Raw genomic sequence first — 16,736 nt, 5'->3', positions numbered from 1 at the left:
CTAAGCCTTAAATGACATAAACATCACGCGAGTATATTCTTTACCAAAATATTAGTAAAATAATTTCTCTTGTAGTTTTAAAATATATCAATTTAATTGGGAAAAAAAAATCTTAAAAAAAATACGAGTGTTTGTTTATCCATAATTTCATAAAAATTCATAGGCAAGAATGAAAATAATTGTTTTATTGAAAATAAATAAATAAATAAATAGAGCTTCCGAACCGACACCAAAGCTGGGGGTTGTGTACCAATGGAATTGTTGTCCAATCCTCAATTATGAAAATCTTCTGAAGATTCCATGGCTTTGCATTTCGGATTACGGTTTTGAATTTTGATATCCAGCGATCGATCGGGTGGAAGGAGGAGGAGGAGGGGATGGAAAGCAGCCCAAGGATCGCCAATCATTCTCCAGCGCAAGACAACTTTGGAAAATTTTAGAACCAGCAGAAGAATTCCGGGGGAGAAGAAATGGGGGCAGAGATCTCTGCATTGCGCCTTTTCGCCTTCTGTTGTTCCGCCTTTTCGATTTTCGTTTCAGGTTCGACTTTCCTTTAGATCTATCTAACTCTATTTGATTCGTGTGTTGATTGAAACAAGTTAAGATGCGTAGAGTATCATTGTTCTTGATTCATTTTTTAGAATTCTAGTTTTGAGGAAACTTTCTGTTGTTATTGGATCGGATCGTGTCTGTAATTGAAGCATTAGGTTTCTTGGATACGAAACGAGGAGAAGAAAACGAAAATTGAAGTATTCTAAAGCGTTTCAGGAGAGAATCCAAATGGCTATGTGTGTATTTGTTTAGTGCTGTGAATAATTGATCGAAATTAAGCATGAGCAAGTGTGAGAAATGATTGCAACACTCTTTATATGAGTTTAAGCAGCAAAATTTTCCAATATTCTTATGATTCCAAGCCAGAATTGATATTCTTAGATGATTTAGCATCATAAAATTCTAACAGATATAATTGTAATGTAGTTTGCATAATAAACGAAACTTTCATTCACAATCAATTGGTAGTATCTGTTCGAGACCTTACCCCTTGCCTCATCAATTTGCTGTTTTTTTCGCCTGTGAAACAAATCATATAACAATGTTCTGTGCAGCCTATTCTGATGATTCATCATCAGCTCATAAAAGTGGAACAGAAACTGAAGATCACAGCAGTAGTAATGGATCCCAGAGGCTACTTATATGTCTTGCAGCCGTGGCTGCTACTGTGCTATTGTTTTTCCTTTTCAAATTCTGGCAAAAGAAGAAGCGCGAAGAACAGTATGCTCGATTGCTGAGGTTGTTCGAGGAGGATGACGAGCTGGAGCTGGAGCTCGGTCTACGTGATTGAGCACTTCTTCCTTTTGAATTATGATCTTATTGAGGTGAGATATCTGCCTTACTTTCATCATCTCTGCATCTCAATACCCGAAATTTTTGTCTTGTTAAATGTTTTATTTTGGCATATGATATCTATTGCAACTGATAATTTTCTTCGAAATCTTGATAATTCAGCTCTCTGTATATGCTCTGACCTCTGAAACTCATCTTGTCGAAAGCGTATAGTAATAGAACCAAGGCAAAATTACATGTAACCGTAGTTTAGAAAGTCTGCATCATACTATTTCATGATTTAAAAACTTTACGACACTTCGTGTTGTTTTAGAAAAAAAAAAATTCCTAGAACTGTACGAGACTCTATTGTATTTTCAAAAATATTGTACAAAATCCTTTAAGCAAAGGATTCTATGTTTTTTCTAAAATAAGAAGGAGCTTAACGCGGTTTTTAAATCACAAGGGAGAATAATCCAAGCCATTGTAATTTTGTTTAGAAACAATTGAACAAAAAACAGCGAATTTGTCTGCACTTGCTCTTCTTCCTCAAATGTAATGCTAAAATTGCACCCGAAAATCGAATTTTACTTGCATCTTGTTCTCATGTGGATCATTTTTGAAGGTGTGCGCAAAGTGGATACATTAGTCAGACAAGTAGCAATAGAGGCCCTTGGAGAAACTCTTTGATCGTTGGTTGTATGATGCGCGCGCGCCGTGCCCCCGGGATAGCTGTAGCAAGGTATTTTCTTGACGAGACTAGGATGGATATATTGAGTTTGTTTTTGGTTGAAACTAGCCATTTTGGAAGTGCTTAATTCAAAACTTGTGTGTGAATATTTCATTTCATTTTGTGTATTACATTGGTTTCTTTGTTTCTTTCTACATTGGCACATTAGATGTTAGCAAAGTAGTGGTTAAGAATGTGTACGAATAGTGCTTCTTTTGTTCTGTCGATATATATATATATATATTACTCACTTCATCCCATTTTGCTTATTTGTTGCTATAATTTATTTTTTAGGTATTGTGGGTGTTACTTTTAGTTTTATTTTATTTTTTTGTTTGAATAGGAATTTAGATATAATGTAATGAACATTTTGTTATCAATAACTTAATGAATAGGCGACGGTGATTCGACATTTCCTAAGAACCGTTTTGGCGGGTAGCACGGTGCGGTGGCAATACACATATTATTACATATAATATTTTATTTATATTAATATATAAATTAACACTAGATATTTTTATATAAGTTGATTATGATTTAAAATATGAATATTTTGACAAGTATATAAGTTAGTTAATAGGGTGATAGAAAATTTTCAATAAATTAAATATGTAATGATTATAGTATATCTATAAGTTAGTTAATAGGGTGATAGAAAATTTTCAATAAATTAAATATGTAATGATTATAGTATATCTATAAGTAAATATAATATTGAATAGTATAAATTAAGAAAAATTGTAAGAATTATTATATAAAAAAAATATATATTATACTAAAATTGTTCTTTTAATTATATTTTAAAGTCACCTATGCTGATGTTTATTATATATAATTTTAATTTTTTTTAATATCACATCAACTATATATTTTTTATACAATAACATCTATTTATATTATGGGTACAGGCGTACACAATCTAAGGGATGTTTGGCAAATAGTTTTTTGAAAAATTTTAGCTTATTGATGTTTGATCAGTCAAAAAGTTAATTTAGGTGTTCGGTAAATTAACTTTTTGGAATAGCTTTTGGATCCAAAAAACTAATTTTTGAAGAGCTAACTTATCCGGTGTTTTAAAATATTTTTTTTTAAAAAAACTTTTTATTCGCCCTTAAAAAGTTATTATGCATTTTACACAAATAAATATATTTTGATTATTTATTAATTATATTAGAATATTTTATTATATTATAGTTTTACTTTTATAAATTTAAAATAATTAATTTTTAGATAAAAATTATTTTAATTATAAAATATATAAATTTATTAAAATCAACGTAAAATAGAAAATATAAATATTAATAATTTATTTTTATATTAAAATTACATTATATAAATTTTATACTAAAAATAAATTAAATAAATTGAATTTATTGAAAATTATAAATATAATAAACTACTCGATAACTAACATAATAAATATATACACGAAAAATTTATTATTTTATATTTTACATCATTTTCAATAGAAAAAACTATTTATATATTTTAATAAAAATATATTATTATTTAAATCTAACTGTAATAAAAATAAATAGTTTTATAATACTTTTACAATTTTCAATAACTAATGACAAAATTTTAAACATTCTAAACTCAAAAGAACATGATTGAATATATTAGAAACAAAAATAAAATAGAAATATCTTTGATTGTCATTTTACGTGTAAACAGCTAATATAAAATAGTTATTTTATCAAATATTTTAATACAAACAACTAATCGAATCAGCTAGTCAAACCAGCTAATTAAATCGACTAATTGAATCAGCTATCAGCTAATTGCCGAACAACCCTAAATACAATTGGATAGTTTTTGTTGAGGCAGAATAATAATTACCAATATATTAATATAGTTAAACACTAGTATTATATTTCTAAATTAATTTATCTCTATTCTTATTGAAACTAACGGTCTCATCTGACAAACTTCACTTCTTATTAATAATATAATAAATATTTTCAATTAAAAATAGCATTTTTATATTTCTTTTTTCTGATTATAACGTATCTTGTCACCTTAAGCATTTTTAAATAGGCAGATTTTGCAGAGAAATAGTAATTGATGATATATTAATAAAATAAAAGAGTATTATATTTTTTAAATTAATTTATTTGTATTTTTATTAAAAATAATGATTAATTTTTTAATTTTTCTGCTAATAAACTTCATTTTTATTGATAATATATAAAGTACATTTTCATTAAAAATAACACTTGTATGCTTCTCTCATAATGTATCTTACATTTTATTAAGATTTATGCGTTAAATAAAGACATTAATAATTAATTTTTTTATTTTTGTTTCTTCTATTTAAAGTCACATCTTATTATTCAATTTGGACATTATGAACATGAATACCAACATAGCTACTGTATATAGATTTATATTTTAATTACAATGATCGATATGAAAATTTTTTAAACAGATCACATCGTTAATGAAGATATTCAATAACAAACTTTTGTTTGACATATAGATAAACAATTTTCTTCTCATTTTATTTTTTTATAGTAAAAATTTTGTAATATTTTACAAAGATTTATATTGTGTTTATTATTAGCTTATACACAATACATTGAATTATAGCCATAATAAGCCTGAAAATTTGTATACATATTAAATATCAATTTAATTCTAATTTTATTTTTTGAAATTTTGATGTCTAGAAATTTTATAACTTCATTACTCACCGAATTTGGTGTTTCTTAGTTATCTTCTACAGCTCCTCACTGCGACAATCAGAGTGTTACGTAAATAACTCACAATGATATTTTTCACGAACGCACCAAACATATTGAGCTTGACTGTCACTTCATTCGACAACATATTGTCCATCTCGTTTCGGTCTCATCCGCAGATGAGATAACATATATCTTCACCAAGTCTCTTCTTCTCATCCGCTTCCGATTGTTCTTGGACAAACTCAAGTTGATTTCTACATGACCTACTTGAGTTTGAGGGGGTTAGATATAGATATTTATTTTGTATCTTTATTATTTTAGTTTAGCCCCGAGTCCGAGTCCAGTAGATGTATTTTTGTACTCCTACTTTCGTAATAATACAATTTCAGAATTTTCCCCAAAATTCTAACATAATGGGTTGTGGAAAATAATATGCAAGTTAAATTCTTCTAAAAATAGAGAGATTGATTAATCCTTAGGAGCAGGTTGATATCCCTATTGGCTATTGTTGTTCTTTTTTATTTCATCCATATTATTCTAAAATTTTTGCTAATCGTGACAATATTTCCTAAAGATTTGTTCCAATACTTACGTACTAAGCCAAACTTTAGATTATTTTTCAACCTTAGTAAAAAAAGTTGTTTAATTTATATTATTTTTATTTTTCTGACAATGTATTATTTTTTTTTTATCATTATAAATAAACTATTTTTCTGAGATATAATTTTTTATATAAAATATATAAAAAATAAATAGAGTAATGTTTTATATTAGAATATTGAAAATTTGTGAAATAATAAAATATAAGTAATATAAATTTTGATAATCTTCGGAAAAAGTTGTTTGAAAAAAGTTATTGAATTATTTTAATTTGATTAAACCCATAAAGAAATGGACTGATCAATTTTTTTATTCTATTTTAAAACTAATAAATATTTTCTTAGAAGAAAAGAAATGAAAGCTGTTGTTGCTCTTTGAGCCACGTCACCATCATCTTCTTCCTCTTCTTCAACTTCATATCTTTCCCCCTTAAGCCAACCATATATATATATATAATTTATACACACATAACCACTGGAACATCGGCGAATGCTCCTCGTCCATAATCAAGCTGTCGGCTATGGCGGCAGCAGCTCACATCTTCCTCCCCTTCTCCACTTCCACGTCCAAATTCAGAGCTCCTTCGGCGCGGCTTTCCAGCAACGGCTCAACCTCCTCCTCCTCCAGTGGTTCACCATCTCTCACTCATCAATTCTCAGGTCCTTCGCTCTCTTCACCCACACCTCTATCTATGGCGAAGCTATTTATATCTTCGAGAGATTGCGTGCGTGCGTCGGTCGAGTTAAGCTGATCAATTACCAAAACATCTCGAATCGAATTGAATAGTTCAATTTCTGCAAATCTATTTGATATTCATCCACAAACAGGTTTCGATTGTTTGGTTGTTGTAGAACGTAGCTAGAATTCCGATGAATCTCACACGCATAATTAAGCTTAGCTATAATCCGCTGGTAGTGGTACATATCTTTGCCTAATCTCGATTTTGCACTCGAAGAAACCCTAATTTACTAGAACCTTCCATTGTCAACGAAACCGTTTCAATTCAATTACTGTAACTGCAATTAGTTATTCGCAGGCAAACCTGAGGCTGACGTCATTGTCATAGGCAGCGGCATTGGTGGTCTCTGCTGCGGTGCACTTCTAGCTCGCTACAATCAAGATGTTCTGGTATTGGAAAGCCACGATCTCCCCGGCGGCGCCGCCCATTGCTTCGACATCAAAGGCTACAAGTTCGATTCTGGACCGTCTCTCTTCTCCGGCCTCCAATCGAGAGGACCTCAGGCCAATCCTCTAGCACAAGTACACACACAGAGACACACACACATATCTATCTATCTATCTATCTATATATAATGCGATGTTTCATCTGTTTGATTTCATCTTGGTTCGATGATTTTTCTCACCGATTTTGGATAATTTCAAGGTTCTCGATGCATTAGGCGAGTCGCTGCCCTGCGCCACTTACGATTCGTGGATGGTGTACATACCGGAGGGCGAATTTTTGTCTCGCATTGGCCCTACGGAGTTCTTCAAGGTTAACTTTAATTCATCGGCGATGAGTATATATATATGTGTGTGTGTGTGTGTATTTGTATCGAATTTATCGAGACGATAAGGCTTCTGTATTGCTTCGCAGGATCTACAGACCTACGCTGGTGCGAATGCCGTGCAAGAATGGAGGAAGCTTCTTGTGAGCATCAAATTTTGTTGCGGAAATTTTGTTCCAGAGATTTTATTATTTTGTTTCATGTCTACTAGCTTTGTCTTCTTTTTTGCCATAGGATGCAATACTTCCATTGTCTGCTGCTGCAATGGCGCTTCCTCCTCTGTCCATTCGAGGCGACTTGGGCGTTCTTTCCACTGCTGGCGCTCGTTACGCTCCCTCTCTGTTAAAATCCTTCGCACAAATGGGGCCTCGAGGTGCACTAGGTGCCATGAAGCTTCTCAGGCCCTTCTCAGAGATACTCGACTCATTGGAATTGAAAGATCCCTTCGTGCGAAATTGGGTGGATCTTCTCTCCTTTTTACTCGCTGGAGTGAAATCAAACGGCGTCCTGTCCGCAGAGATGGTAAACAATTTCTACTTCTTGCTATGGAGCTATTGAGATCCTCTTTTGCATACAGTGATGATGCTCGATTTTGTTTAGTAGATATACATGTTTTCGGAATGGTACAAACCGGGGTGTTGTTTGGAGTATCCGCTCCATGGAAGTGGCGCAATCGTTGATGCTCTTGTCCGAGGACTTAACAAGTTCAATGGTCGACTTTCCCTTAGGAGTCACGTGGATAAGATAGTTGTCGAAGGTGGACGAGCCGTGGGAGTGAAGCTACGCGACGGTCAGGTGAGTTCATAACTCTGTCGTCATCTCTCGAGCTTCTGTCTTTCGAAATGATTATGGTAACAGCTGCGCCTTCATGCATCGTAGTTTCTTCGCGCTAGAAAGGCTGTTGTAAGCAATGCGTCGATGTGGGATACGTTGAGTTTGCTGCCTGTCGAAGCGATTCCAAAATCCTACCGGGAAAGCATTGAGACAACCCCGCAATGCGACTCGTTTATGCACCTGCATCTCGGATTCGACGCGGAGCTTGCGCCAGAAGGGTTGGGGATCCATCACATTGTCGTTAACGATTGGGATCGAGGAGTCGACGCAGATCAGAACGTTGTCCTCATATCTGTTCCCACCGTGCTGAGCCCGGATCTCGCCCCGCCGGGCAAGCACGTGCTACATGCCTACACGCCGGGGACCGAGCCATTCGAGCTATGGGAAGGGCTTGATCGGAGAAGCAACGAGTACAAAGAACTCAAAGCCCAGAGGAGCGAGGTAAAACTGCGTCGACTTCAAACTGCAGTCGTGATTGATTGTAATTAATCCCGGCGATGGATTCAATTGTTGTTAGATAATGTGGGAGGCTGTGGAACGCACGCTCGGCCCGGGATTTGATCGTGGAAAATGCGACGTGAAATTGGTCGGAAGTCCCTTAACGCATCGCCGGTTCTTGAGACGAAACAGAGGCACTTATGGCCCTGCTGTAAAGGCCGGCGAACGTTCCTTCCCGGGACACACAACACCGATCCCGCAGCTGTTCTGCTGTGGGGACTCGACATTTCCCGGCATCGGAGTTCCGGCAGTTGCTGCCAGCGGCGCCATTGTAGCGAATTCGCTCGTCCCGGTGGCGCAGCACTCAGAGCTGCTCGACGCTGTGGGGATATAATCGATCTCCGTCAAGGATCAAGTAAGTTTTAAATTACGAAAATTCAATTATAGTTCTTGTTTTGATATTATCTTTAAATCTCCGAGTAATAACACATATATAACCAAAATATCACAAGGAGAGTTTACATATAACAACCCTTGACACAACTACAGCAGAACAGATCAGATCAAAAACAGCATTTGATCTTCAGAGCATATGATAGATCTGAGTAAAGTGTGTTTCAAAAGTCTATAGAGTTTAATGTAAGAAAAAAAAGATATCTAGAACACCAAGTAACCTTACTTTAACACGAACTAGACAAGACAGTAGATAGAGCATGCAGCCTTCCCAGCCCGATTCATCAGTCTGTACATAGAATCGATCCTTTAACGGTTGTTCTTCCCCGAGTCGCTTACATCTCCCTTCCCGGCATGCTCATGCTATCCCAAGCCTTCATTCCACTCTGCCCATACCGGGGGCTCAAATTAGGGCTCCCGGCAAGGCTTCTAGGTCTCCTCCTCTCTGTAAAATCATCATACGGCGTGCATTTAGTGTACACCCCGTTCCCGCGGCTCTGCCTGAAAGCGTAGTAGTGATGAGGAGGGACAGGGTCGACTTGGTATTTTAGTCCTTCAGCTCTCCCGACTGATCTGATGGGAAAAAGCCTATCCGGCGCAATGCTCTTATGGGCGTCGATGGGGGGTTTGGGCATCGGCATTTGGTAGCTGGCGAAGTTCTGCCCCTGCCTGTAGTGATGGTGGTAGGGAGATTGAGCAGGGTGGATGCTGCCGTGTTGCTGCGACTGGGCGCCGAGACTAGATATGCTAGGCGAACTCCGGACCCTCTGCATTCCCGTTCTTCCATTTCTGTTGTGGGCAGTTGGGGGCAATAACTCGCCATTTGTTGCCTCTGAATTGTAGCTGTCCGGTGACCTGGGGGATGTGCAGGCAGACGACGCCAAAGAGCTGCATTGCACGGAGCTGAGTGTAGGGTGCGGCTTCGTGATATGGCTTGGGATGTGGTGGATTATGCCGTTGATGGAATCGATGTAGCGTTGCTGGGGCTCGACTGTTGTAGACAGGCTGTTGCTTTCCATCACGACCGGTTTCAGAGGGAAGAGGAAGGCTCGCAGTCGGGGGCCTCCTGCGCTGTCGTAGCGGTTGATTTCTTCAAGCATGTGGCAAAGATCCTCGTCGGATTTTACGGACACTAAGGCGTCCAAGTCCTCGGACATTACCTGGTACTTGAGTACCATTTCTCCATTAACCATGGAAGTTAGCTTGTTGATGAATTCTGTTAAGAGAAAATTAGGAAACATCAATGGTAAAATTCATGGAACGCATCATGTTCCAGCCAAGATTATACTCCTAAAAGACCTACCTATCCAAAGAATATTGCAGACAGTTCTGCACAATTTACCAAAGCCAAATTAGGTCTTCTTCTTCCCAAATCCTAATCTAACGTTTTCATTGTCAAAAACTTGACATGTGAGAAAAACCAAACGGTGTGGTGCTATGTTACAACAGAACATCAAATACCAAACTATTCATTTCCTAGATAATAGATTGAAGGAGGATTTCAAGCCTGAATTCCTAAATTCCTGTCTCCATTAGAGACTTAACACACCAGCACCACAATTTCAACGAAAATTGCTCTCAAACTTGCAATATTCAAGCAGATATTTACATAATCGAACAATATACCTACGCCTAAACAAAATTATTTCCCCTCGCGTTGCAGAATCAAAACCAGGAGACCTAAAAACCAACAAACATCACGCGAAACGGTACAATCTAGAAATTTCCAGAAACCCAACGCAATATATGTATATATATATATATATATACAATGTACCCTAAAAAATTTAAAATTAAAACAAAAAACCGACATGCCTTGATAAGTAATGTCTCGAGGCACGGAGACGACGCGCGTTTCGCCGCCGACATACTTGAGCTGGCCGTCGGAGGGGCGGGGAAGGATCTTCCCGCCGTAACTGCAGAGGAATTTGGCACGCTGATGAGGAGAAGTGGAGGCGGAATTGGGCGCCGAGGGGCACGAGACGGCACGAGTCGCGACGATGGCGCCATCGGTAGACATCGTTCAAGGATGGAACGCAGGGAGAGAAAGCGAAGCAATGGCGAACGAAGAGGCAGTTTCCGAGACCACCGGTATATACATACAACCTTGCCTCGCTATTTATACCCTACCTTATATTTTAGTAAATATATTTCCCTATAAATAAATAAATATTTTTTGCAAATAATTATAATAATAGGTAATTAAATAAAATTAATTTATACAGTCAAGGAGACGTACGGGTTAACAAAATATTAATTCGTAGATTACGTTATAAGAGCATTGATTAGTTACTATGCATATTTTACTAATATAGATTTCAAGAATATATATTGCAATTAGCTCATTTTACAACTCCATTTATTCAATTATAAATTGTTAACTTTAATTCATAACTTTATTTTCAGCTTCAAAATAAATATTCTCTAAATATTCTATTTTATATATTATTTTAAATAATTTTTTATATTAAAAAATATAAATATATATAATTAAAATATAAAAAATTACAGATTGATCCTTGTAGGACCAATTTGCAATTTATAAAAATTATAAAAATAATAAAAAAAAAACATCATAATTGGTATTTTTGCATACATACAAACAGATTTGAATTTAATTTTTTTTAAATATAATATACAAAATAAAAATATATATATTTAATTTAATATGTTCAGAATATTTTTTTTTACAAAAAAAAAATACTTAAAAACAAGCCAACAAACAAACACGATCTTGAAAGTCATGTATGCGTAATTGAATTTTTTTTTTATATATTCAATTTTTATTGTTTAATTTTAATATTTAAAATAAAATTATATTTATTTTTTTATGTATAAACTATCACATTCAAATAACAATTTATAATACAAAAATCAGTAAAACTTTCCGTTTACATATATAAATATTTTTTTGCATTATTTTTTATTTTAAATAAAAAATATCAATATATTCAATTAGCATTTTTATTTTCTTTGTTCATGTACTGATTTGATTTTTAATTTTGCTATTTTGACGTTAATCATTATATTCTAATACTCTATATATGCAATTCAGTTTAAGATGATTCGGGACAGTATACCAAAAATATTGAATTATATTGTGTACCGTGTCAATTTTTTTAGTTTATTAAAAAAAATATCGTTATTGTATCAAATATTTGGTATATATAAACTTACCAAAAGAAATAAATATATTTTCTATATATACTGAAAATATTTAACTATATATCATTACCATACAAAAAAAAGTCATATCATACTAAAAATGTGAAATTTTTTTGGTAGTTTTTTTTATGAGTAAACATGTTATTTTCGTAATTCGGTATTTTTTTATCCATAAATTTGATATACCAAAACATATGTACGATATTGATACGGTAAAATATCATACAAAAAATTTTGGTATTAAATTTGATATGTCACAACGAACTATTTTTAACGACAAGAAAATTCGAAAAAATTTATGCAATGTTCATATAAAATTTTTATTATTATATTTTTTATTGTATTATTAACATTCAAATAATTAATTTTTTAAATCTAATTGCATGTATTAATTTACAATAGATACAATTATTATTATTATTTGAATAATTTCAGTAAATAAAAAAAAATTAATATTTAAAAATAAATATAAAAGATATTTTAACTTTTAAATTAATTCTTCCACTTTAAAGCTTTACGTTTACTTTTTTTTGCGTGTTGATATTTGAATATTAATTATTATATCAAAACATACAACAAATTAAGTAAAAATAACAAAAATACTTCTATTAGTGTCTTATAATACAAATATAATGACATTTGTATAAAAATTTATACATACATAATGATATTTTTAACGTTAATACAATGACACATAAGGTAAATGTAAACTTTCAAAGTGAACGGAGATAGTATTTTATCAAATAAAAATATTTAAAATAATATTTTATTACATCAACTAATCAAATTAATTAATTATATAACACAATTTTTTTAAATTACGTACCCAAAAGTAAGTCGGCTAATTCCGGAAGACCGACCGAGTAGTTTTGTTTAGTTAATTTTAGAAATAAACTAATCTTTTCGGGATTTGATTGATTTGATCCATATATAGAATGCAATATTAGTATTTATAAACAAATAAATACTTTGTTTGGTTTTTATTGGGTAAAATACTTTTTTTCTTTTTTTTTAACTAATGTGTCTATTTGAAATTCTTTATTTTTTAAATGATAATTTTAGTCTTTTATTCATTAAATTAGTTTAATTTTAATTTTTAATTATTATATTTTTTAAAAAAATAATAAATATAATTATTACTACATTTGTCACATAAAATATAGATACTTTTGTTTTTATAAAAAATTGTAAGAAAAAAAAAATACATATAACATTAAAATTCATTCTCAAAAGTTTCTTGAGATTTTTTTTTATAAAGGAAGGTAATGTATGATTTCTATATCGAAAGATATCATTCTTATTCATTATTTAAATTAATTTATATCATTATTATTATTATTATTATTATCAGATATTTTTCACATAAATATTTTCTTTCAAACAAATCATTTTAAAAACAATTTTAAACACTAAATATAAAAATCGTATATATATACTAAATAGTACTATCTCCGTTCCGACTATCGTATCTCATTTACTGTAAATACGAGAATTTATGAGGAGTATAATAACGAAATAATTAAGAATGTATTAGTAAAAATAATTATCGTATAATAAAAATACTTTTAGATTAAGATAACTAATTGGTCTAATTAAAATAAAAAAAAAAATTAATATGTTTTAAAATATATAATTTATTTTCAAAAAAGTTGGCAGAATAAGAATAAGATGGACAGACGAAAATGAAAATATATAAATCATTTCAAACTGGTCCAGGTTACCCTACTCTCAATATATTGTTGTGCCATCTGTATTTAAAATTTTTATTTTATTAATTTTTTTGTTTAAAATTTTTCATTTTATTTTATTTTATTTTTTTGTTTTAAAAATACATGTCACCGATGGTGATTGGTCGTGTAGAAAAGGCACAATACATTGAAAATATAGTAACTGAACCCCTTTCAAACTATTTTACAAAACAAATATGTATCTATTTCAGACATTCAATTGTTATAATAGAACCAATTCAAAATTCAAATAGCACTAAATATACTTAGGAGCACAATATATATATATATATATTCTATAGAGCACAACACTTACTATTGTAAAACCCCAAATGTACTTCTATATAGCACCAGTTTAAAAAACAAACAAATAGCATACAATTCTTATATTAAAAAACACAGTGCTATCTACATTGGACTATCTCTAACTTATTCCTTCATTTTTGCAATAGTTACACTAAAAATGCAGTTGATGTAATTTTATTACAATCATAAACTTCAATTTTTTACTCTAAAAATATATTCCCTACATATTCCTCTTTTATATAATTTTTTATATTTATAAATTACACCCTAATTTTAATTTATTTTTACAATATAACCCAAATACATATAATTACACATTATTTTTAAAAAACTATATAATTATATACCACTTTTTGAAAGATAAAATTATATATCACTTTTAAAAAAATAAAATTATACATTATTTTTAAAAATAAAATTATATCACTTTTCAAAAAATAAAATTATACATTATTTTTCAAAAAATTAAAATTACATATTATTTTCTAAAAAAATAAAATTACATAATATACTCAAAAAAAAAAAATAACAAAAATACACATACACCACAAAACACCACACAAACTCCACTCCAAAAAAGGAGTGGAGTGTACAGTGTTACTCCCCCCAAATTTCCCCAAACTTTTAGAGTAACACTGTATCAGGCTGCAAAAATGAGAGGAATTTGAGGGTGGGTTGCATTATGAGTGAGTTGGAGTTGCCCTAAATATTAGAGTTTTTTAAGATTTTTACTCTATATTTTCAAAGAAAATTGATACTTTTAGAATATTTACTCCTGCTTTCAAAAAAAATCAGCAAGAAACTAACATGTAATTATTACCATACACTAATTTCATTAAGAGATGTTTTATTAACGATCTAACATCTAAATTGTAAGAAAAACTAACGGTAAGTTTTTATTTGAAAAAGAAAAAGTGCTCAATGATCGAACAGAAAACCCTAATCGAAATTCTTAAGGAAACAAAACATCACAAGAAACAATTAATCCTAACCCTATCCCCGCCGTCAAATTCCCGGCAGCTGCGGCGGCCGGAGTCGATCATTTCTTCCAACCATCTGAAACTGTCCCGACGGGCCGGCGACATTATGCTGCAATTGCCCCTCCTCATAACTCTCCACCGCGCCGGAAAACTGCATCGGCGGCGGCGGCAACGGCAACGGCAAAGGCAAAGGCACGGCGCCGTACGGCGGCGGCGCCGGCGACAAGACCGTCGTCCCGTAGTAGCGGGCCTGTAAAGGATTAGGGCTATGACACATCACGTGATGGTCAACGACGCCGCCGGCCGCCGCCTCGTAGAAAACCTGGTGCCGCTTATACGACGTCGTCGCGCACTGTATATTCCCGCCGCCGGCAACCCCCGATCCGCCGGCGAAGTCGCCGTCGTTAAGCAGCAGAGCCATCATCGGATTTTGCTGCTGCTCCATCCCCGCCGCAGAGTAGGCGGCCTGCTGCTTAAAAACCTCCAATTCGTACACATTCAGCCGCGGCTGAGGAGGCGGCGCCGCCAGCCTCTGCTGCCCGAAATCGGCGAAATTAGACATATCCAAACCCAGACAAAGCCCCTCCCGAGTGGTCCGAAGGAATTCGAGTCTGGCGGCGACGTACTCCGCCCGGCCGGCGAGATAGGCGGCGAGGGAGCGGAGCTGCGGCTCCGACATGGCGGCGATGGAGTCGTGCCACGTCGGAAATTTGGCCTCCATGTTTTTCTTCCGCAATTTCGCGAGTTCGTCGTCGATTTTTCGGGCCCGATCGTGGAAGAAGTCGGAAATGCCGAAGGTTTTGTTGCCGGAATCTTTGTTCTTAGCTTTATAGATGTCGATGATTCTGCGGACTTCGTCGGCGGCCGGTGGCCAGATCTCCGGCTCGGCGGCGGAGGAGGAGGAGGAGGCGGAGCGAGGGCCGTAGATGATGATGCAAGCGGTGACGTCACAAAGAGTGGTGAATTCGTGCATCTTTCGAATAAGGCCTTCTTTTCTTTTCTTGAATGTTGTGTTTCTTGATTTTTCCTTTGTGATCAATTCCATATTAAGCTTTGCCCTACCCATCGACACTTTTATTTTTATTTTTTTTTTGTAATCGATTCAATATCCACAAACTAAGAATTGAAAGTAATCCCCCCGACAAGATAATATATATATATATATATATATATATGTTGAGAGAGAGGGATTAGAGGGTTTTGAGAGAAGTTAGTTTCGGGTAATTGATTATATTGATGATCTTTTGGGGATTTCTTGATTTTGAATGTAATAACGTTGTAATTGTAATGTGTGTATGTATATATATATATATATAGAGAGAGAGAGAGAGAGAGAGATTAGTGGATTAATATGTGGGCTTTTTTGGGGATTATCAATTTAATGTAATAATGTGATATCTAGTGTGTGTGTGAGAGAGGGATGAGTATAATTAGGGTTTTGTGATAAGTTAATTGGAGGTAATTAATATTTGGATTTTCTTGGGGATTTCATATCTATATATCTAGTGTGTGTGAGTGAGAGAGAGAGAGAGAGAGAGATAATCTTTGGATTTTCTTGGGGATTTTGTATGAGAGAGAGAGAGAGAGATTAGTGGAATTAGGGTTTTGTGAGAATTTAATTGGGGATTTAATTTCTTAAATGTTTAATACATTCATTGAATATACTTACTAATCACTCAAGATAAAATAATCTAAAATGATGATATAATGTGTGTAGAATGTATATCGATTATGATTTTATGAATAATTTAAAATGATAAAATAAATATATTATTTCATCTCACAAAATATCATATCATATATTATTTTAATTCCAAAATTTTTCAATACCCATCAAAAAAACAAACCCTAAGTATTTTACAAGAATATATATATATATGTATGTAGGTGCGTGTGTATTTTATGCTTTTAAAAAGGAGTGGTACTCAATTACCTTATAAGTATTTCTTTTAATTACCTTATAAGGGTGTGTTTGTTTGGGGTTGAAT

General features: G+C 33.2%; 4 protein-coding genes across 4 annotated transcripts; 2 read left to right on the top strand and 2 right to left on the bottom strand.

Annotated features, from left to right (window-relative positions):
* The first annotated feature begins 220 nt into the window (after nucleotides 1–220).
* LOC127262441 (uncharacterized) lies at nucleotides 221–2,308 on the top strand. The gene is made up of 3 exons (XM_051291115.1): nucleotides 221–540; nucleotides 1,107–1,376; nucleotides 1,949–2,308. The coding sequence occupies exons 1-2, from the start codon at nucleotides 471–473 to the stop codon at nucleotides 1,340–1,342; spliced, it is 306 nt and encodes a 101-aa protein (XP_051147072.1). The 5' UTR covers nucleotides 221–470; the 3' UTR covers nucleotides 1,343–1,376; nucleotides 1,949–2,308.
* Nucleotides 2,309–5,738: 3,430 nt separating this feature from the next.
* Nucleotides 5,739–8,620, top strand: LOC127262420 (prolycopene isomerase 1, chloroplastic). Its single transcript, XM_051291091.1, has 8 exons — nucleotides 5,739–5,996; nucleotides 6,374–6,597; nucleotides 6,722–6,832; nucleotides 6,935–6,988; nucleotides 7,080–7,367; nucleotides 7,449–7,640; nucleotides 7,725–8,120; nucleotides 8,197–8,620. The coding sequence occupies exons 1-8, from the start codon at nucleotides 5,858–5,860 to the stop codon at nucleotides 8,509–8,511; spliced, it is 1,719 nt and encodes a 572-aa protein (XP_051147048.1). The 5' UTR covers nucleotides 5,739–5,857; the 3' UTR covers nucleotides 8,512–8,620.
* A 56-nt stretch (nucleotides 8,621–8,676) lies between these two features.
* On the bottom strand, nucleotides 8,677–10,590 carry LOC127262367 (uncharacterized). The gene is made up of 2 exons (XM_051291018.1): nucleotides 10,386–10,590; nucleotides 8,677–9,786 (listed from the first exon to the last, which is right to left on the bottom strand). Exons 1-2 carry the CDS (start codon nucleotides 10,588–10,590, stop codon nucleotides 8,906–8,908), a joined length of 1,086 nt encoding a protein of 361 aa, XP_051146975.1. The 3' UTR covers nucleotides 8,677–8,905.
* A 4,183-nt stretch (nucleotides 10,591–14,773) lies between these two features.
* On the bottom strand, nucleotides 14,774–15,881 carry LOC127262365 (agamous-like MADS-box protein AGL11). The gene has a single exon (XM_051291017.1). It carries the CDS (start codon nucleotides 15,812–15,814, stop codon nucleotides 14,774–14,776), a length of 1,041 nt encoding a protein of 346 aa, XP_051146974.1. The 5' UTR covers nucleotides 15,815–15,881.
* Between the last annotated feature and the right edge of the window lie 855 nt (nucleotides 15,882–16,736).

This window comes from Andrographis paniculata, unplaced genomic scaffold, assembly GCF_009805555.1.
Source record: "Andrographis paniculata isolate CXL003 unplaced genomic scaffold, ASM980555v1 Contig65END, whole genome shotgun sequence".
NCBI classification, from domain to species: Eukaryota; Viridiplantae; Streptophyta; class Magnoliopsida; order Lamiales; family Acanthaceae; genus Andrographis; species Andrographis paniculata.
This window is presented reverse-complemented; position numbering and strand designations above follow the sequence as displayed.